Source organism: Apis mellifera, linkage group LG15 (assembly GCF_003254395.2).
Source record: "Apis mellifera strain DH4 linkage group LG15, Amel_HAv3.1, whole genome shotgun sequence".
Classification (NCBI taxonomy): domain Eukaryota; kingdom Metazoa; phylum Arthropoda; class Insecta; order Hymenoptera; family Apidae; genus Apis; species Apis mellifera.
Window position 1 is genome coordinate 8,965,770 of NC_037652.1, and position 22,926 is coordinate 8,988,695.

The window sequence follows — 22,926 nt, forward strand, 5'->3', positions numbered from 1 at the left end:
TACCTTCCTTTTTTCTAAAATTCTCCTCGTTTAACGAACGATTTACTTACCTTCCAGTGAACCATAGGCGCATTCCATGAGCTCGTTTAAGAAGGAAGTTGATTAATTAATCGAGATCTCTAAATCGTGAATCTCTTGGCGCGGTTTATTTGGAAGAAGAAGAGATTTTCCACAACTCTCGGGTGTAAAAATTAGGACAAAAAGTGCCAACTTACCTTCCTCCTCGAATTTTCTCTCGAACGATTTATCGGTCGATCAAGAGTTGGAAAGGAAGGAATAATTCGTGTCCAGCTTCGAATACTTTTCGTTAAATAACATCCGTCCGGTTTTGACGAGGTGAAATCGTTTCAACGATTGGAATTGGCCAAATTTCGCTCGTGATTTACACTCTTATTATTCGAATCGCTTTGAATTTCTCGAATAAAACTCGAATAAAAGGATAGAAATTTCGAAGAACGGGAGATCTGATATTATCCCATCAAACTCTGATATTACGAAAAAATATTTCGAGCTTCTAATGGATATATAACGTGACAATAAGAACGTGAAAATAACAAAGAGACGAAATTAATATTAAAAGATGTGATTTTTCTCGGGAACGGGACGGAATTACAAACATCGGGATCGTTGAAATAACTCTTGAAATAACAAGTTAGTTACAAATCCATGACTCGTTTATTAAGAAATACTGTATTGTTCCGACAAGATCCACAGTCGCGAAAACGGTGAATGGTGGTGAACGGGTGCGATGACACGATGATGCCACGAACGTAACTCCCCCTCTATCTCCTCCTCCGTGAAGAAAAGCCAGCAGCTTGTCGTTGGAAATGCTCGTTCACCGAGATCGCCTCGACCAGAATTCTTAGGCGCCGCGCGCATACGACGAACGAACGAACGAATTCCATCCGCGTTCCAAAACACAAACGCACACAACGAACGCTTAAGAGAAGCAAGATACAACATCGAGGTTTTTCTTTTTTTTTTTTTCTTTTTTTTTTCTTCTTTTCTCGCGACCCCAGGAAGAATACCCTGCGTCGACCATACACTCCCCTTCGTCCTTCCCCCTCCCCTCCTCTCTTCGAGAGGAGGCAAAGAAGAGATGATACACCGATAAACTACTCCCGTTGCAAAGAAACGTAACGCGGCGGTCGACGACGATCGCCTCGAAGGAAGGATTCTCCTTCGAGGGCGAGGCAGCCGCCTCGATTCGCCTTTTCTCCCTCCCTCTCTCTCTCTCCATCGGAAATCTACCGGTTGCTGGCCAAGTAGTAGTGCGCGCAGGCGAGCAGCACGAGGTGGTAGTAGAGCGACAGGTAGATCCGCGGCGTGGATGGGCCGGTGGAGGCGAGGGCGAACGCGTACGACGAGTAACACTTCTTGTAGGACTCCGGGTTCAATCGGGTGACGGTGCAGTAGTGGTGGAGGGCGCAGGCTCCGTTCAACGGCCCCCCGCAGCCCCAAATTTGCTCCACTTCCCGCGGCAGCGAGACGGTGTTGGCCGCGTAGTATCTGGAATGTGGGCCGCGCGCATATATAGGGGAGGAGAGTCGACGAAAGAAAAGAGAGGCGGATTAATAGGCGAAATAGGGGGATAATATATTGGGTTGGCAACTAAGTAATTGCGGATTTCACTCGTAGATGGCTTCGGTTGAATTTTTAGGTTTGCTGGCGTAGTCCAAATGTAAAACACACTTTGTTATTTGATAGTTGGCAATTCAGCTGTCGATCGGTAAAAAAAGTTTTTTGATCGGTTGCGTAGTTTTCGTTGAAAAATGGAAAATCAAAAGGAACATTATCGTCGTATTTTGCTTTTTTATTTCCGCAAAGGGAAAAATGCATCGCAAGTTCGCAAAAAGTTATATGCTGTTTATGGCGATGAAGCCTTAAAAGAACGGCAGTGTCAAAATTGCTTTGACAAACGAAGACGAAAAACGCTCTGGTCGTCCAGTTGAAGTTGACGACGATCTAATCGAAGCAATAATCGATTCGGATCGTCACAGTACAACTCGTGAGATTGCAGAGAAGCTTCGTGTATCGCATACATGCATCGAAAACCACTTAAAACAACTTGGCTATGTTCGAAAACTCGATACATGGGTTCCTCGCGAACTGAAAGAAAAGCATTTAACGCAACGCATTAACAGCTGCCATTTGCTAAAGAAACGTAATGAAAATGATCCATTTTTAAAACGACCGATAACTGGCGATGAAAAATGGGTTGTTTGCAACAATATCAAGCGGAAAAGATGGTGGAGCAGGCCACGCGAACCAGCTCGAACAACATCAAAAGCTGGTATTCGTCGAAACAAGGTTTTGTTATCAGTTTGGTGGGATTACGAAGGAATTGTCTATTTTGAACTCTTATCACCAACCGAACGATCAATTCTGTTGTCTACATCGAACAACTAACGAAATTAAACAATGTGGTTGAAGAAAAGCGGCCCGAATTGACAAATCGAAAAGGTGTTGTATTCCATCGTGACGATGCAAGGCCAGGCGCATCTTTGGTCACTCGGTAAAAATTATTGGAGCCTGGTTGGGATGTTTTGCCACATCCACCATATAGTCCTGACCTTGCACCATCTCATTACTTTTTGTTTCGATCTTTACAAAACTCCTCGAATGGTAAAAATTTCAATAACGATGATGATATCAAATCGTACCTGATTCAGTTTTTTGCTAATAAAAACCACAAGTTTTATGAACGTGGGATTATGATGCTGGTTGAAAGATGGCAAAAGGCCATTGATCAAAATGGGTAACACGTTATAGAATAAAGTTATTTAGTTCCATGAAAAAATTGTCTTTGATTTTCTAAAAAAAATCCGCAATTACTTAGTTGCCAACCCAATAGTAAATTTTCAACCGCGGTGAGCATTTTCATTTTACTCGAACGTGCGTTAATCGTGCGAGATAAAACGTTTCGTTCGAGTTTCTTTTCCTGGTAAACGCGAAATAGGAGGAAGGGAAGAGGAAGATAGGGGTTTGGAAGATTTTTGGAAAAGTTTCTACGTACCTGACGAAAGCGAAATCGTTGAACTGGGTGAATCGGTCGGCCAGGTCGTGGAGAGAGATCGCCGTGATTTCCTGAAGATTGTAATATTCGAGCAGGGAGTACTCGATCAGCCAGTTTGCCGTCCCACTGTTCGCTTCCGGCAGATTAAGATAGTACTGGGTGTAATCCAGCACCTGAACGAAGAAGTTCTTTCTTGTTTTTACTTTTCCATTTCTGTGCGTGTAGTACACACATACTCGTCTTCTTTTCTCGATCGCGGCGAAACGATATTGCGAGCGTTGTTTAATTATCCCTTTTTATTTTTTCGCGTCGCGTAATCGCGCGTAAAGGATGGAGCGTGGAGGAACAGGCAGGTATTTGCGCCGAGTCCCGGTATTCGGTCGAATTCGAACGAGGAGAAACAAGGGTAAAAGTCGTTGGATGGAAGTCGTTTCTTTCGGTTGTCAGAAGGATGATGGATCCCTCCTCGTCTTTCAATATTGAGAAATATTACGAAAGTTAAAGGAAAAGCGGCAACATTTGTATACCCTGTGTCGTTTAAAAAGTTTCTATACTCCGCGGGATCCGGTATAGTTTTTTCGGCCGACGAAAAATAACGAACCCGTTAAAGAAATCAAGAAACAGCGTCTCGAATTTAAACATTTCCAAAGATATCCTATTTTCTCGATTACAAAAATTTATAACGTTAACGTAACTTTATATGTATATATATATATATAAAGGGTGTCCCAAAATTAACGCATTTTGAATTTGCCGCCATTTCTCTTCCTTTCAAATTTTTTTCTATCTCTGGTCACTTTTGATCCAACTCCTTAAATTATACACTGCTTCCTTACGCTCTGAGACTTTTATATATATATAAAGGGTGTCCCAAAATTTACGCAAGATTTGAATTTGCCGCCATTTTTGCATCAATTGGCATCATTATTGGCACTCTATTTCTCCCCCTTTCAAATTTTTGTCTATCTCTCGTCACTTTTGATCCAACTCTTCGAATTATACATTAACGCAAGAATTAACGCAAGATTTGAATTTGGCACAATTTTTGCATAAAGTTGTTGGCAAGCCTGAAAAAAGAACGGTTTGACAGCTGAGAAAGTTTAGGATTAGTAAAAATGGAGCATTGTACAATATAATAACGTGGAATGGATTATTAATCGTGAAAAAGTGGATGCTGTTTTTTCCAGCAAAATAATCCTAAGCAACGAAGCATATTTTCATCTCGCCTTTTTCAATTGTCAAAATTGCCAATTGCGTTTGGTGTTCGGAGAAGCCATGTGCGATTAGCGAAAAATAAATGCATCTACTACGTGTCACCGTTTGGTGCGGATTTTGGGTAGGAGGCGTCATAGGATCATACTTTTTTGAGAAGGAGGCTGGTCGAGCAGCGACTGTTAATGGCGCTCGATATCGCGACGCGATAACACGGTTCTTTCTGCCGAAATTCGATGATATTAATGCGGCCGATATGTGGTTTCAAGACGATGCCATACAGTCAATGAAACGATTCAATTACCGCGATATATTAATACGAGATATTTCCTGTACTCTCTCGTTTCGGTGATCAGAATTGGTCCCCTGGATCGTGCGATTCAACACCATTAGATTTCTTCTTACGGGATTATTCGAAGCGAAAGGTCTATGCGACGATCCCACACATGCATTACGAAAGGAAATTAAACACTGCATCAACGAAATTCAGCCACAATTATGCAGAAAGTGAAAAATTTCGACGAAAAGATTTACGATTCGCTTAAAAAATAAATATCTAAAGACTAAAAACTCCCTTTAATATTTAATTCAAACCTTGCGTTAATTTTGGGAGACCCTTTATTCATATCCTCTTCTCTCTTTCGATCGAGAGAATAAATAAGAATAAAAAACGTCGATTAGCGAATAATTGCACTCACCTGGCCGGTGGTCGTCTCGAATTTGTACAGTCTTAAACCGGGATTGTTGGGCCCTCCAGGCGTGGTTGGCGATATACTGGGCGCCATCATTATCCAGGATACGGGCAGACCTGGCGGCACAAACGCTCGGTTGCCAAATCGTTCCGCATTGCCACGTGTCCGCGCGCGTGGACAGAAAGATGCGGAGAAGGGAGGGGAGCGAAGGTTTAGAAGCGCGGCCGGTGCAAACCACGGAGTGGTAAAACGGAGTATATTTCTGGCCGGCGGGCGACACACGCGGACAATTTATCGATTCGCTCGCGGCCTCGGCCATTCCCGATCAAGGAACGCGATGAAAAATATGAGTGGAGCGTGGCCGAATGGACCTGCACGCCGTCGTAAAATTGAACCATCCTTCATTTACGCCCCCCTCCTCTCTCTCTCTGTCTCGCTCTCGCTGTGTGTGCTCGAATACGACGAGTTACGAGCATTTACTCGATCGTCGAAACTTGTTCTCGAGATTTGATTACTTGGATACGGACGATTGTCCGATTCGAAACTTATTTCCAAGTTTTTCGATAAAAGTTTTTTAACCTTCTTTCTTTCTTTCTTTTTTCTCTCCTCCTTCTTCTATCTTAATTCGGAAGAAGAGAGAAATAAATTGTAGGAATAATTATTAACCCTACACTCGTTTAATACGTTTTATAGATTTTACTTGTCAAAGTAAATCGCTTCGAGGCATCAAAGACTACCTTTTTGCACAAGTTCGAACTTAACGAACGCGCATGAAAGGTTAGGAAACTCGAATCGCCGATTCGTCGTTGAATCGATTTAACAAAGCCGCGTTTTTCGATACGCGTGCGACAAAAGCGAAATACGACGAGAGCAACAGTCTTTGCACTTTGACGGGAAAAAAAGTAACAACAATATCGAGGATTTCGATTTTCGCGTTGAAAAAATGAAACGTTACCTTATCCACCTGCAGCAGGAAATCGAATCGACAAAAGGTATGTACGAATGTAAAAATCATATATATACGCGCGGGAGAGAGAGAGAGAGAAAGGAAAGAGTCGAGCCACTTGGTGAACCGCAAATCGCGAAGGGTTGAACAACGTTGCTCGCGGCGCATCGATCCGTCGGCGCCGACCGCCGCTCGTATTGGCCAACGCAAGAAGGGACAGACAGAGAGGTGCGTCCACCTACCGTTATCGTTATAGACCACGCGAAAAGTGTCCGTGTGCCAGTGGCCGAAGAACTGACCGCGAATGATGTCCGAATACAGCCGGATCAGCTGCAGGTATTTGGCGTTGTGACGCTCGTTCAACACGGACGCGCCGCTCTCCCGATCGTCCACCCCAGGCGGTGTGTGGCCCACGATGTAAACCTAAAAGAAAAAACGTTATTCGATCAAAGAGACATTTCGATCAAACACCTTTGAAACGCGTGTGTTAATGTTAATTGCTTTGGAGAAGGAGGAGAAGGAGGAGGATGTTTGATTTTAAATGACGATTTTCGCTTCGCTCTTCGTTTCTCGTTTTTCGAAATTAAACTAATTCGATCGACGGGGAAGGAAGCAAGAAGAAGCGATATCCAGATCTTGTAACGAGAGCGAATCTCTCTGTCTCTCTCTCTCTCGCTCGTTAGCGCGGGTAAACGGAATTCCGTAAGCGTTATTCGGCAGATACGGATCCGAGTTGTCGCGAAACACCTAATCGAGCACGTTCGCGAAATTAAACGCGACCTACGTTGATCCTATGTATATGTATATATATATGTATGGAGGTCGTAAACTGGCTGCTCGCGGTCGATATTTATGGAGAAAAATGGTGGGAAGATAGGAAATTCCGGGCGGAGTGAAAAGAGATGGAAAACGAGAAGATGTAGCGGAAACGATTATCTCTTAAAACGCAAAACCAGGATGGAAGGTTGGATGTTATGTGTTGGAGAGAGGGAGAGAGGGGAAAGAAATGGTCGGAAAATTCGTAAAAACGCGCGGCGAAAAGAATTCGTGGGAAGGGTGAAGATGGGAAGGGAAGGGAAGGGATCGAGTTAAAGTAGGGGAGGGGGGAAAAAGTGGTGAAATTGCGAAGGTGAAAACCGACGGTACGAGTTAAGGAATAAAAACGATCTCGGAAAAACGAGAAATCTAACTAACGGTTTTAAGAGGTGAAGGTGAAGAGACGATAAAAGGGAGAACGGTGCAAAAAATAAAGACAAAAGGACCGTGGCTGACCAACCGCGGATGATACGTAGCGGAGAAGAGAGAAAACCAGGGGGCGAGGAATCGAAGAATAAAGGGAAAAAGAAAGAGGCGAAAATGAAAAAAAATAAAGAAGAAAAAAAAAAAAGAAGGGGAGGTGAAAAAGTTCGCTCCAGCGAAAGAATAGAAGTCAATGACGCTACGAAGAAAGGGATAGCGGATATGGCATAACGTTGTCGGCGGATAAAGAAAAGCTCGTTAAGCTGATAAGGGGAGAAAAAAAAAAAAAGGGGAAAAAGTCGTTTTCCATTCGCACGGAGATCCGTTTCGAACGAATTGTACCGGTGGGAAAAAGTAGATTTTCTTTAAACGGTGAACACCGTCGTCGATCGGGCACCGGGGAACGAAACTTTGCCCCCACCACGAAAGAGATAAGTGTTACGCGGTTCGGTAGGCACGAACGACTCTTCCAGACGTTACAACAAGCCCGTGTATATATTCCGTCCTTCCATCGCGTCACGAAACACGAATTCCCCCACCTCTCCTTTCCCCCACCACCACTCGTCGATCGCTCACTTCTCGACGCACGGCCGAATAATACGGCACACGATACTCGGTATGAGAAACGTACGCGGCCTACGCCTGCCTATTTGCCTTTCCGACTATTCGACCGAGATATTGTCACTGTGTGCCCTCGATTTTTCGCGCAGATTTTTCGCAGTTTGTCGCGCTCACGATTTTTTCGCCATACTTTTTCCCTTCTGCCTCGATATTTAATATTCATCGGTGGAATTTTTCAACGATATTTCTTCTCCGCTCCGGGAAATACCGCGTTATTATATATATATATATGTATGTGTATACTACATACGCGCGACTTTGAAAAATATTAAACTCGCGGTGTAACGGTATCGCGAATTCGAATACGATATTGATTCAAATTTAAATATATCGTCTTCGCGATAGTTCGATTTGCATAATTTTAACCGAAGAGAACGAACGAACGAACGAACGAACGAACGAACGAATGAATAATATTTTTAACGCGAAATCCGATTCTTCAAAACGGCGGAATATTTATAAGCACGTTCGTCCGTTGTGAAAAGTATATATGAAAGATATTTATAACGATCCCGGCAAATAATAAAACGTAGAAAATGAAATATCGCTTCTTGTATAAGCGAATTCAATTCTTTTATATCGAATTGGAAATATTTTATATTGACTTACATACGTGAATGCGCATCGAAATTAATCCTGTATCCCTACCCTATCATCCTACTTGTTTGTTATCGATATGAGCTATTAATATCTATCGGTTTATCGGCTTTGGTTAAGCAATATCCCAGTTAAATGCACGTGTGTGTGTGTGTTCGATGCACGTGTTCCCTTAGAATCGATTCCCTTGGAAAAAACGAAGTTTCGTCGGGGAAGAAAAAAATCGAATCGAAGGAATAAATAATCGTATACAATTGTTTCGCTCGATTACTCGAGTAAGTATTTAAATTTTTAATAAAAAAATATCAAATATCAAGAGCGTAGAAGAAAGGTAACAAGAAGAGCAACAAAGAAACATCGCGTCCGCGCGGAAAAATTCGAGAAAATTTTACGCAACACGGGAGCGAAACGATGTCTTTAAATATCGAGAGCCACAATACGTTCCCTGACTTTCGATCGATCCTTTCGCAAAGAAGGAAACCGTTTACCTCGATACGCGTATATTCGTACTGCTTCTCTTTCAAAAAGGTTTTCTCTCTCTTTCTATATATATATATATATATATATATATATATATATATATATATTGACTCTGTTCGTTCAACGTCATATTGGAACAGGTTGTACATTAGAGGAAGCCAGAAAAAAAATCTGATTTGCAGCGTGAAATTGAACTATTTTAAGCGCGAGAATTGACGCTGTACTGTTTACTGGTGGAAAGAAGCGGGACGATACAAGGATCGTCTATCTCTTCAATTCGCTTTGTTCACAATCCTGAAAGAGCTGTATAATTCGAATATTCGAAATGGTAAATATTATTTTTTTATTTATATTTATAGGATATAAAAATAAGCAAACTGAAAGCCGAAATATTTTCGAAATTGTCCATAATATTTATTCGCATACGTACAATTATTATTTTAACTATTTCAACTGTGGATATTGACGAGAAATAAAAAGTTGAAATTCTCCTAGCCTAATGCGTTAAGATAAAGATCTTTGTTTTTGCGTCAGATCGGACGCGCGATAAATACGATGGTAGGAAGAAAGTAGGCGTTTCCTATTTCGAGTTGACCAATCAGAGCTCGCGCTCCTTCCTTCGCGAGATTTCCTTCCCAAACAGTTTCACGCGAAACGGACAAAGAGACACGCGTGTCGTTATTTCTCCGTTATCCCGCTTTCTGAAAATTAATTCTTCGCGTCCAAGTCCCGACGTGTACGACGTAGATCCCCTTTTTCTTATTCTAGAACGTGTCACGGGAAGAGGGACTCGGAGGAATCTCGGAAAAGAAATTCGCACAGTTTTCGGGAGCGAGAAGAGCGAACCCCGGCCAAGTTCTTATCGTTAGCCGGCAGAGTTTCCAAACTTGCCGTTGAATTTCAAATAAACGAACCAACTTTCTTGTACTTTCGCGCAATTGATGAACGCCTTCTTTCGTCCTTATATATATATACTTTTCGATATACTTTTATCCGTAGAAACAAAAGTAGAGGAACGAAAGGATGGATCCTTTAGACGGTTTAAAAGGAATTAAACGAGACGATTCTTTTTCCCTGTCCAATAAATTCCGAAAAGTAAAAATATGAAATTGTGAACGCGAGGAAAGGACGACGCGGAAGAAAAAAAAAGAAGGAGAAGAGGAAATTGAAGGAAAGACGGAGAATAACGATCGTCGTTGGTGAAGAAACGAGACTATCTTTCTCGTGCCTCGTGGAATTCGCGACATGTGTATACATCGTTCAATCCAAATGGGACGTAGCGGGTATGCTTTCAAAGAATCTGCATATGACGGTAAGGTTTCACGTCGTGTTGCGTGTACGTACGTTGATTCCCATATATATATATATATACACACATTATATATACGTATATACACAGGGAACGAGATGCTCGGAGACGAAAGAATGCTCGATGTCTTACGAGCACGAAGGTGTTCAAGGGTTACGCTCGCGGAAGCAAGCAGCTCTATCTTTGCCGGAATATATTTCCGTTACGGCTTATCGCGTATGTATGAAGCGATTCAAATATTTAAATTATCCTTTGTTCGACAAATTTTCTCTCGCTACCTTCGAAAGAAGTGTAACGTTGAGTGAAACAAATCGTTCGAAATCTTTAATAAGAGTTGCGTTAAAAAAAGAAAGAAAATGTGGATATCTCGTGTCGTTGCGGAGGAACGAAAAATACTTTTTTTTTCCCCTCCTTCTTTGTTTTTCCTCTCCACCCAATCCGATTCGATACGTTTACGAACGAGAAGAGAATAAAAAAAAAGGGGGGGGAGGGGGAAAAAGAGAAAGGGTGAATTTAATTTCTGGCCGCTGACAGTGAAAGGGTAGCAGCGCCGATCTGAGAGGAAAAACAGGCGGGGCATATAAATTTTTTTCCGCGCTCGACCCTTCCCGTGCAACGATTTGATTTGAAAACCGAAAAGTGCACGGTCGATATAGCGCAAAAATCACCGCGCTATTCACGGCCCGCTCGGCCGATAAATCGAGCCCGGCGACAATGGTGTTGCTGATTGGTCAGTTTCATCCGCTGACGTGTCTAAGCGGCTTGTAATTCGTAATCGTATTATCGGTCATCGATCGATCTTCGACTTCGAACCAGAGATCGAGAGAACAAGTTTCCTGCGATTTTCCATACAAGGAAAGGAGAGAGAGAGACAAAGAGATTATATCTACGTACGGGAAGCAAATCAGATTTCCAGATCCATTCGGCCAACCGCCCGCATCATTTTTCGAAAAGCTCGCTTCAAACTCGTCTCGTTCAACGATATTATACTCTCATGAAATATATATATATATATATATATATATATATATATATATATATATATATTACTGTATTTACAAGCATCCTGAGAGAAATGCACGCGAATATAATTTTTATCAAGTTGGATTCCGTTTTCAATAGTCGCTTTCCAAATTTCAATTTGAAGATGTGGGAGCGATGGCCACTTCACGATTCCTCTGACCCTCTCTTAATTTACATTTTCAAGAAAAACAATTGGATTGGATCTTGGAAAAGGATCCGTGTTCCAGATCGGAATAAGTGGGAATAAAATAGAATACAGATCGCATAGAATTTAGACGGTCCAGCTGCAAATAGTTGAATTAATAATAGCATCGGTTCACATTCGTGCGATATTCGAAACGGTTCGAATTAAACTTTGACGTTTCAGAGTACGTGAAAGTCGATGAACGATCAAAGACGTCAGAGCGTTATCCGTCAAAAAGGTAACTCTTCGAGATAAAGTTAGTTTAAACGATTTTAATTTCAGAAATTCTCCTAGTTGTTACAATCTTTCTCGTAGAATTAACTCAACCGTTGGCGCGACAACTCGAGGACAAGTAGAACGAAACTGGTTTAACCGAGCGTCGTCGAGTAGTACGAGTGTACGATATGCTCGGACAAGTGGAGGAACGCGAGTGTGATCGGGCGAACCGAGCGATCGATGGGAGAAACACCATTCTTTTCCAATAAAACTTCTTCCTCGAATATCGAATGTGTTTACGTAATCGTAATCGTCGAGTTATCTCGAGAGGAAAGTTTATGGTGGAATGGGTTTACGGGGATCAATAGGGATCGGCACGCAACGATTTAGATACATTACGATTCCGTGTATGGAATTCAAAGTCCCGGCATAATTTATCACCACAGGTAACGCGGAGCCAGCTTGAAGGATTCTCCTCGCTTCTAAACGGCCCGGGGCTCGTAATCGATAACCGATATCTAGAGAGAGAGAGAGAGAGAGAGGGGGGCAGCGCGTCATCCGACACTGATACCGCGCCAATTGTAGCGCGTAACCGGCGAATTCGCAATGCAAAGAGCCCATCAGACCAGCCAGAATGGTAATTGGTCGTGGAATAAATTCGCGGCCGATCTCATTTCGTGGGGCAAACTCATAAAGCGTTCTTCCTCTCTCTCTCTCTCTCTCTCTAACCGAATCGTAGTCGAGGGAAGATTGGAATTCTTTTCATCGAAGGCCGATATGAAATAGACGTTTGTTCCGGATAAAGATCGATCCGAACGGGGACGGTTGGAAACGCGCTTATTGGAGCGAAGAGTAAATTTTCGGGGAAGTTAGCTCGGCGATCGACGAGACACATTGCCCGGCCATCTTTCACTCTCTCGTGAAGCGAGGGATTCGAGCCACCGCGGCGATTAAATCGCGTAAAATAGTTTCTCCAACATCTTTCGATCGTTCAATTTTCCGGGAGTACGTTTATTTTATCGATCGATAAATTGATCGATAATTTTCCTTTTTTTGGTTATTTGTTTAACGCGAGAAATAAAATTTTAAAATTTTATTTCCTCTTCCTGTATCGCGAGAAAGACAGTTATATTACTTTACTTACGATATTATTACAGGGAACAATTTACAGCGTGCATTTTGATCAATCTATAAATGGAGTTGCCCGAGGCACGGAAACATCGCGAATCGAGGTTGTAACTCGTAGCTCGTTTTTAAAGATAAATCGATTCGAGTTCTCCGCGCAGGCACAATTATGAAAGTCTGTAAATCTTAAATGACGGGAACTCGAGCGCCCGTGTCATTTTTCCATCCTTCTTCCCCCAACTTGCAAACCTTGGATATCGATCTCGCTCTTACCTCCCCCCCTCGGGATCCAAGTTTACTTATTTCTCTCCTTCGTCCATACTTTTCTCTACGATATTGCAGAAAGAAAAAAAAAAGAGAAAAGAAAAGAAATTTCTTCGAATAACTTCGTTTTTCCGTCTTCGAACAATTTCGGCTCGATTTAAAAAAAAATATATATATGAAAGCGATATCCACGAAGGGAGCGTGTATCGACGCGAAATGATCATCGAGCCGTGGAACAATATCGAATATTAATATTTCCTGGGAAACTTGGTGTCCCGACGCGGAGAAAGCGGATTCAACGATCGGTTTCAGGCTATAAAGCTTCGGGTCGGAAGTTCTGTTATTGAGTGATAGCCTGTCATCCCGATAACTGCGTCCCGTGTAAATAATTTATCGCGACAGGAACCAAAATGGAGGAAACGAAGCGGCATCGGCATTGATACCCCGCGATTTTCATCCCCCAAGGGGGGAATTGACGTTTCGTCAATAAACCTCCTTTGCCGCCCAACTTCTCTCTCTCTTCTCTTCTCCTTCCTTTCCCGTGTTTATCTCTCTCTCCTCTATCCCTCTTCCCCTCCCCACATTCCAAATTTCTCGACGCGACCCATTAAATCTAATCCTTCGTTTTTCGATTAACTACGAACGTCGCACGATGAGCAGCGTTGCTCTTGCCCGAGCGAAATCGAATCGATGAAAAATCGTTGTTGTTAGCCGGCGAAGTATGCGAAAGTTTCGACGGAAATTTGGCAACTATGGACGGTGGCTCCGCGCGCAACACTGTCGAAGAGAACGTTTACTGGCCGAAGTAACGTTGCGCGAGATAAGATAAGATAAGATGGGAGAAAATGGGAGAGAAAAAAGAAGAGAAGGGGAATATCGGCGGAGTGGGGATAACGGTTATAGCGGACGAATTCGGCGATCCTTACCGTTTCCTCCTTCCTTCGCGCTGTCTCGAGAGTCGTCTGGAACCAGGACCATTGATTCAGGGGATCCTGCGTGTTATCGACCACGCTCGCTCCGGATTGGTGGTGCAGCATACGATTATCGGCCGTGTTCAGCCACAAATTCGTGTTAAGGAAAATGATCCGATATTTCTCCGAGGTTTGCTCTATCGTGTAATATCCGGCTGTAACAAGTGCGCCAAATAGTCGGATGAGTTTAACAGTGCCGGTTTACACGTACACTCTCTCTCTCTTTCTCTCTCATACACACACATAGCGATCTCGTTCGCGCGATTCTCTCGAACCTAGCGTTATTCGAGGCTTTTTATTGAAACGACGACCGAAGAAGAGGAGGGAAATACAGCGGAGGGAAGAAATTTTTGTTTGCTCGAGGGGGCGCTCGCTCGCCTTTTATTCCTTCCCTCCCGTTCGAATAAAAATTCGAGTGGGTATAATATGCACACGGCCGTGGAAACGATGGTTGATTCAAGCGCCGCCCAAGTGGGGATTCTCCGTATCGGGTGAGAAGTATCGAAAGGGGGGATGGGAGGAGGTTATTGATTTTTTCGCATAAGTAATGAATCTGAATGGCCAGGCTTTTTTTTCAACCCGTTGTTGAAACCCGATTATTCCGCCAACGAGGGAGCACCAGAAGGAGGAGGAGGAGGAGGGAGAGGGAGATGGATTATCGGTCGGGGATAATATTCCGTATCCCCCTCCCCCCGTCGTGTTCGGAAAAATTCTTGTTAAACCCCCCGTCCCGACTCGGATGGATGGATTTTATTACAACTTCGTGGAGGATCGTGGAATAACAAAGATTTATAACGAATATTAATATTCTTCCGAGCGAGAGGAGGACTGGTAAATGGAAGGATAAGAGAACGTCGATCGATATCGCTAGAATGATAATTCATCGATACTCTCTATTTCTCTCTGTCAAGCCGTGACGAGAGAGAGAAAAAAAGAAGAAACCTTGTGGATGGAGAGCGGTTGGACGAGTTACGTACCGCTTTTTAACGTGTCCAAAGCCTCTTGGGGCAGCCAGGTTGACCAAAGCTCGGCAAGTTGGGAGAAGTTCACCGTGTCGTCGTGCCCGAGCACCGGAAACACAAATAGCCCCTTGAACGTGCGAGACAACAGATCGGTCAAATTCCGCAAACACTGGAGACGGAGCTCGGCATTCATACCAGTAGTGCGCGTCAGCGCGTCACTGCAACAAGTAGTTACAGGCTCGTTAGCGTCCTGGTTGCGTTACGAGCCGAGCAAAACCAAACCGGAACGTTCTCCTCTTTTTCCAAAAGAGGAGCTCGCTTTTCAAAGTCGTTCTTTCGACTTTTTCTATCTTTGCTACTTTTAGAAATGGAAGAAGAAAAAAATTGATTACCGTCTTGATCCGTTCCTTTTTTTATTTTACCATCTCGTGGAATTTGTTCGATTCGAGAAGGAAAATAAAAAAATCTTCGTAAATTTTTAGCGATGGGGAGGAGTTAATGAAATCGTTCATCGTTGGACGTGTAAAAAAGAGGTTTAACGAGACTCGCGCGTACGCCACATTCGAACGAAGAACTCAATTAGGAAGTTGGGAAATCGAATGGTACAAATTGAGAAGAATGAAGGAGGAGGAGGAGGTATCTTGGTTTTCCGCGTGTATGTATGTAATACACGTGTTTGCGCAACTTAATGAGAAAGCCGGAGAAACTTTGTGAAACCATCCTCCAGCCATTAAAAAAATTGCTGCAATTAGATCCTCTTAGAGAGAGAGAGAGAGATTTTTTTCCTCCCCTGGAAGTGAGAATTTCCTTCGTTTAAATTTTTATTCGATTCCGGGATATCAAGCTTGCCCGAAATCCGCCGCGTAATCTTGGAGAGATAAGAGGATAATTTTTACAGCAAGTTAATTTTAAACTTTGGAAAAAAAATATACTCGTTTCTTATTCTACGAACTGGGAAATAGAATATCGTTTAAGAATGTCGTTCCATTAAAAGAGAGAAATTTGGAAAAATTTCGAATGCGGCGAATTTATCATAATCCGATAAAATTGTCGACTTATCTCGATCGGTCAACATCTCTCGCTCAATCCGTTGAAATTTTTCTTCCATGAATCGGTTTACATGATAATCGAATAAGCGTTTTCTATTTTTTTCCGATTTAAAATTATATCGCAAAAGATCGGAGGCGAATTATCAATTCATTCGATAATTTATTCATAAGTGCATTAACATCCCCCAATTCGGTGGGAAAATATAAATTGATCGAACCGACGAGTCGTGGCGTTTAATTTATACGGGACGCAGAATGGCGTCCGGTAAACACAAATCTTTACAAATCCGCGCAATCTTGTCCCTCCTAATTTGCGAATTATCGATTATCAGATCAGTTTATGATAATATCTATCGCGTTCCTGGGCTAATCAGTTTTCATCGATTCATCGTCCAATTTACCAATAAACTCGGAAACATTCTCGCGTATTCTATTCATCAACCGTGCTAATCTCGCCCCTTCGATACCTATTTTCTCGTTCACTTGTCGTTTTACATAACGACACGCACGATGCTATAATACAAATCAAATTTATTCCTTTTCGAATCTAATTTGCAAATCGTCGAGTCTACGCGCGTAAAGGTGCCACTTGTCCCGTGCGATACGGTGCGATGATCAATTGGACGCCAAACGTTGTTATTATCCCCTCTTCGAACGCGACACGTTCTATTCCTGTTCTACTTGTTGAAACGTGTCAAATCATTTCGCGATTATAAAGCGCGGTAAAAAAATAAACCGAGTATTGTGAAAGAAAATAGTCTAGAAAACAAAGATAAAAGAAAAGGAAAGAAGAGAAAAATTATCGCGAGGCCGATACCCGTCAAACGTTCCTCGAGAACATCCGAGGATATTCTCGATTGAACGACTCTCGAGCCGATAATTCCCACGGGGTTTTTACTCGTTTAGACCAACTTTCTGCGATTACCATCCAATTAATGTCCGGCAAATATAATTGCTCGCCAAGATTCTTATCCGGGTTATCGATCGAACGCCGACAAATCGGCAAACTACTCGACCGACGGCTCAACTACTTGTCTTCCTCCTCCTTCTCCCAAGCTTTTATTTACGGATAAAAGAGGGGAGGGAGGTGGAGAGACATTGCATTGAACGGAATCGTCAGAAATTTTGTTTAAAGGAGAAACGATGGAAACTTACCCAGTCCACAGAACGAACTCGATCCCTTCGCCGCGATAAGTTTTCATCGCCTTGGCCGCCGACTCGACCAGCTCCCACGGCGAGTCGCAACCGTAATCGCCGAATTTGCCGGGCGTCTTCCTCCCGCCGCCCACCCCGTTCCTCGTGTTCCAGCACGCTGAAAAAAGTAGGAAACTGCGGGAGAAACGAGAAAGACGAAGAGGAAAGGAGAGCGTCAGGGAGTGGGGAGCGGGGAACAAAACCGCAGATATAAACGTATAAAAACTCTGTGTTTGTACGAAGGAAGGAAGGAAGGAAGGAAGGGTGGGAGGAAGGAAGGCGGCGGCGGTTGCCCGTCTCGTATTACCACGCTAACGGTCAAATGACACGGAGCCCGGTACGAGACGCAATTTCCAGCCAGCGCTTAAAATCCATCCCGTGGCGACACAGCTTTTAAACCTTCGAGACGGGAAAAACGATGGGTAAACAAATTTCCGAAACGGTGGAAAATGTGAAGAGAAAGGAGAGGGGAAGAAGAAAAAAAAATATATCGCGAAAAGTTCGAGAAACCTCGACGTTTCGAGACAGAGAGAGAGAAAGAGAGAAAAGAAGGAAAAGGAGGGGGAAAAGTGGAAGAAATAAAGGGAGGGGATAGAGGCATAGACGCGAGGAGATAAAAGGGTGGGGTATACTTACCGGTCGCCGCGTTTGCTTGAGCGGAGTATCTCGGGTCATAGTGGATGTCGGTGATGTGCCAGAAATACCCTGGAAGCAGAGAGAACGGGGTCGTCGCGCCTTCTGCGTTTCGCTCTTTATTCGCATCCGTCCCATCGCATTTGCATACATCGTTTCTTTTCCACCGTTTCCGCGAGCCGACGTAACGTCCCGCCGCGCGTCGCGTCGTGCCAGAACGAAGATGCGAAATTGCGAGGTTGACGGGGACAGATAAGGTTGGAGAGTTTCGTTCGAGAATTTTCTCTTCACCGTGAACGGATTCCTATTTTCCGCAAATCGAATCACGTTACACGTAAAACGCAAGTAGTAGTTTGAGAATTAATTATAAAAAAAATCTCTCTCTCTCTTCCTTTCTCTCGTTCTCATTCTCTCTCTCTTTCTCTCTCTCTCCTCGACGAGATTAGGGGCACGATCGATTCCTCGCTATACAGTTAGATCTAATCTGGTCTTGTCGTCGTTATCTCGAATCTTTTTAAGTTGAATTATTTGTTTCTTTCCTCCTTTCTTTTTCTTTTTTTTTTTCTTTTTTCAATTAATCAAACGAAAGTCGGATTAACTCGGTTACGAAATTTTTATTTGGACACGATCGTACACGTACGTCACGTCAGCTTGTTAATTCCGTCGGATAAGTAATTTTTCTTTTTTCCTCCCGAACGTAACGCTCGAAGAATATTCGTCGAGCAACGAATTTTTTTAAATGACTCGAAGAAGAGTTGCGAAGACTCGAGACAGGAGAAATAACGCGTGCGACGCGTCCTTGAAAAAGAAAAGAAGTTTAGAATGGCGCGGACACGCACGCATCTCCATCCGGATATTTACCTATTTTTCCTTGCACGGCGCACAGCCACGAGAGCAACAACAGATAGTCGCGGATCATCTCTCCACCTTTGGATCTGTAAATGAAGTTTTTTTCCTTGATGAAAATTACTCGTGTAACGTGGATAAGGAAGAGAGGATGATTTTCTTTTTTTTTATAATCGGGTCATCGGGGAAATCGTCGAGTTGGAAATTTGCATAATTTCGTGCGGGAAAGTTCGAGTAAAAAAAAAAAGGAAAGGAAAGGAAGAAGCGACAATCCAAACGTGAAATTTCAACGGAATGGTAGCGGTGTTGCCGCGTACGTTGCCGCGCGGCGCCATCTGCATCCCCTCTCAGATTTTAATCTGAAATTTAATTTCGAAGGCCCGTTGACAACAATGTGTCTTGTAAAAGAGCCGTGACGCGGGAACGTGCATCATAAAAACACTTTACAAGCCTCTCCTCCCGTCTGAAACGAGGGAGAGCTCGTAAAACGTCGACAAACCAATAACCGGTGCTCGTGGATCGTTCGACGACACGACAAAGAACTGACGCGATACTCGAAGGGCATAAATACGCGACATCTCGGCCGATCCGCGTCAATGGAAACTAAAAGTTTCTCGGCTAGGATAAGCTGGGATATTGCGAGTGGATAAACGTTCTTTGATGTTATTCATAAATGCGTATTCGCTCTCCCCCCTCCTCCTATCCCTATTGAAAATCCTCTCGAATTAAATACCGCGAATTAATATCGCGTTTAAGACGGCTTTTTGTATTCGAAACGATTTAGAAGGAGATAATCGAGCTCGATTAAAAGCTTTCCTCTTTCTCGGCCAACTACGAACGGCTCAATTACGAGTTCCTCGACGATTCGACCCTCCGTGTCGACGTTATCGACGGGTGTAATCGATAATAAACGTTTCCCAAAGAATAACGACGGTCGTTCGAAAATATTGAAACGGCCATTCGCGTCTTCGCGAATATCAAAGTGTAGAAACGATACCCATCGACGAAAATTACGAATCGGTCGAATTTCAACGAAATTCCCCCCCCGTTTTCTTCTTTCGAATTTTTTATTCTCCCATGGATTCCTGCGATCATCCATCGAGATAATCTACGTTTATACTCGTTCGCTTAACCTCCGGTAATAAACTCGATTTATTATCTCTTTTCCTTTTTTCTTTTTTCTCTCACTTTTTACGTTTATCGCAACGCAAATATCAAACGTATCTCGATCTTTCCATGCAAGTTGTGAGATTGTTGATGAAAATTTTCATCTCTTAATTAGGAAAGAACGTAAACATAGATACATTTTTTTTTTTTTTTAAGATAGAAAACATTTGATAAGTATAAATTATGAACAAAGAGACCTTTCACGTGTACCTCACCCTCCCCTCCCCTCGTACACGAGGCTTGATATTAGTCGAACGAAATGGTAGCAGGGATCGATATGTGTACACTCACGTTCATAATTCACCGGACGTTTATCAATTTTCAAGCGAAATGTTCACGAAAATAAATCTTTCGTGACATTTTACAAAATAGGTTATAATGCAATAAGATTATTCCTTTTTTTTTTTTTTTTTTTTTTTCGTAAAATAAAAAAGAGCACTCTCCTCGCTCGTGGAAAAAATATCCCGCTGAAAATTGATGACTCGGAAAAGTCGAGGAAAATTTACCGCGTTGAGTATTTTTCTTTTTTTTCTTTTTCTTTTTTACGATCATTCGTCAAATACTTTTCAACGAAACTATAGACGGGGGAGAAAGTTAACGAAAGATAACCCGAGAAGAAATTTTCAGATTGTTGTTCAACTTTTTGTATTCCAACAAGTTTCGAGATGACGGATCACGCGTCGTGCGGGGAGTTTTCGTAAAATTATTATAACGTTTTATATATATACATATGTAAGATGGTGAAATCGGATTTTGATTTTTTTCCAACTTTCTCTCTCTGCTCTCAAGTGGAAACAAACGCGATTAATATTCCGTTTTATCGTCTCGAACTTTTGCGTTTCCTCGGGGGAAAATTCTAATCAATAATGGAAAAAGCAACGTCGATTAATCTGCCATCTAAGTGGGTTGTTGATTAACGTTACTCATGGAATTAACTCGTTAGCTCCTTGGTCACGAAATGTTGGTAAATTTTCAAATGGCTATTAAATTTCTGACATATAAATGTGTATGTATATTCCTGGCATTAATTTGTAAGTGAAATTTTAAAGGTGAAAACATTTTTTTTTTTTTTTTTTTAATCAATGTTTAATTTATCCGTTTTTATTTTAAATTCGATACGCGTGTCAAGAATAACGGCGTAATATTTACATTTGAACAAATGACAGTTGCATTTCAATCTTGCGCGTATGTCAAAAGTATTAAAATTTCACGGAGGGAAATACACGCGCGCGCGCGCGCGCGCGCACGCGAGCGTTAAAATCGAAATTTTACGTTAAAAATTCCGCGAGCATCGCGCGCCGCGATACACGCGTTTCGAAAGGTCGGAAACATAGCATAAATCGTAATTAATCATTAATATCGATATCGCGATATTAGTTCTGCGGTAACCTATATTTTGCATCGAAACGAATATTGATAATATATCACAGAAGGAAAATCTGTATTGCTTTCGTTAATAATTAAAAAAAACGTACGAAAGAAATTACATCTTTAACCAATTTCACTTTTATTTAATATATATAACGGAACATTTTATTTTTGCAAAACGAGATATCGCGGGATTATTTTTACATCAAGATATAAAAGATATAAAAGACGCGTTAATCGTGGAAAATTGTGGGAACGAGGACAATCGTTCTATTTCGATAATAAAACGATGAATTCCAAAGGAATATATATATGTGTGTGTATATCGATCGAGAATCCTCGTCTAATAGCGGCAAACAAACAAACTCTCCCCCGTGGTTCGTTCCGCGAAGTAATTCAAAATGAAACAGCGATCCCTTAATTGTTTCGAACGGCGTATTTACACGTGTTCTCTTTACGAAACTCGAAAGTAAACTCGACAATCACGCGTGTCTCCCTCTCGAATCGAATTGCAGAGAGGATTTAATTGGCCCGAGCTGTCTGCAAACTTTCCGCAAAGCGTAAAGTACGTAAGTAAGGATTTAATTCCGATTCCGTTTCGAAGGCGGACGCCCGTTCCGCTGCCACGTTCACGCGGATTTTGAAATCGCGACGCCTCTTCCGCCGATCGCTTTTCCGCGAATTTGCGTTCCGATCCAATTCTGGAAACAGCCCGATGAATTTAATCACGTCCCGGAGCGTCCCGTTGTATCGGTCTCGCAATAACGTGGCCATCGAACAATGCACGCGTCGCTCTAGATCAACGTCGTTTTTTCTCTCTTTTTGCTCGAATACGCGTGATATTTGTAACAGAAAAAGCAGAGACATATTTTTCGAAAGATTTCGAAAGATAATCGAAAGAGGGGAAACACGAACAAGTGTTGGTAATTTTCGATCCGTTACGAGATCGTGAAAATTTGTGCAAAGAGGTTAGGAAAGGAATAGCGAGGAATTACGTACCTGATTTGCGAACATCTCTTCTTTGAATCTGTATACGAGAGTTGTCGTATATTTCCGTGACGAGTAATAAATGAATTTCATCCGAAAATGAGAATGGAAGAACACGAAGCGTTGAAAGAGGACAGGACATATTACGGAGTGGCGTTGACAATCGATAATATACACGTGCCTGGAATACAACTATGCTTCGTGAGCTGCTCTTTTACTGGGCTTTTAAAACGGAAAACACAGTTCCTCTTCCGAATATGTATTTACACGTTCCACCGAGTTTTCTCCTTCGAGTTTTTATATTTCTCTAATATGAATATGCGATTCTCGTTTCGTTCGATATTTCCAACAACGTTCCATTAGAATTAATTAGGAGAAAGAAAGGAAAAATATACGTGATATTTGCTCGTTCGAAAAGTAATCTCATTTTCTCACGCGAGTGTCGCTGCTTGTCCTACGAATTCCAGCCAACTTCATTCTAAACCGTGCAGTTATTATATATTTCGAAGGTTGGCACTTCACGGTTTATTCGCATAAGAAAAATTCGTTCGACTCTGTGACAGTTGCGTTTCTCGTGCGTGACGATCGGAGGTGCGATATCGAAAGGAACGTTTTCCACGTATTTTACTTTTTCATTGCCGAAAAGATGAGAGTGTTGTTCAGACGAGAAAAGAGTTACGCGAGGTTTATGGAAAAAGTGTATTCGAGAGATTGCTACGAGATCGAATTTCTCGAATTCCGTTGTTCATGATCAACGTGTATAACGACTTGGTGTTTACATGTACATGAATACATAACGAAAAAAGATTGGTCGGAGAACACTGG

General features: G+C 42.4%; 1 protein-coding gene across 3 annotated transcripts in view; it reads right to left on the reverse strand.

The window, feature by feature from the left end:
- Positions 1-652: 652 nt before the first annotated feature.
- Positions 653-22,926, reverse strand: part of LOC410577 (acid sphingomyelinase-like phosphodiesterase 3a) — a 34,857-nt gene continuing 12,583 nt past the window's right edge. Inside the window, exons 1-10 of one of the 3 annotated variants that reach the window (XM_006563669.3) lie at positions 22,114-22,138; positions 18,595-18,668; positions 17,737-17,805; positions 17,062-17,218; positions 14,873-15,075; positions 13,851-14,050; positions 6,109-6,289; positions 4,927-5,036; positions 3,017-3,189; positions 1,248-1,509 (exon numbers count right to left, since the gene is read on the reverse strand). In XM_006563669.3, coding sequence (XP_006563732.1) covers positions 1,248-1,509; positions 3,017-3,189; positions 4,927-5,036; positions 6,109-6,289; positions 13,851-14,050; positions 14,873-15,075; positions 17,062-17,218; positions 17,737-17,805; positions 18,595-18,652 — 1,413 coding nt within the window. In that variant the 5' untranslated portion in view covers positions 18,653-18,668; positions 22,114-22,138. Of the gene's footprint in view, positions 1,510-3,016; positions 3,190-4,926; positions 5,037-6,108; positions 6,290-13,850; positions 14,051-14,872; positions 15,076-17,061; positions 17,219-17,736; positions 17,806-18,594; positions 18,669-22,113; positions 22,139-22,926 lie in introns of those variants that run through there. The other 2 variants (XM_394055.7, XM_016916702.2) reach the window with 2 other exon arrangements.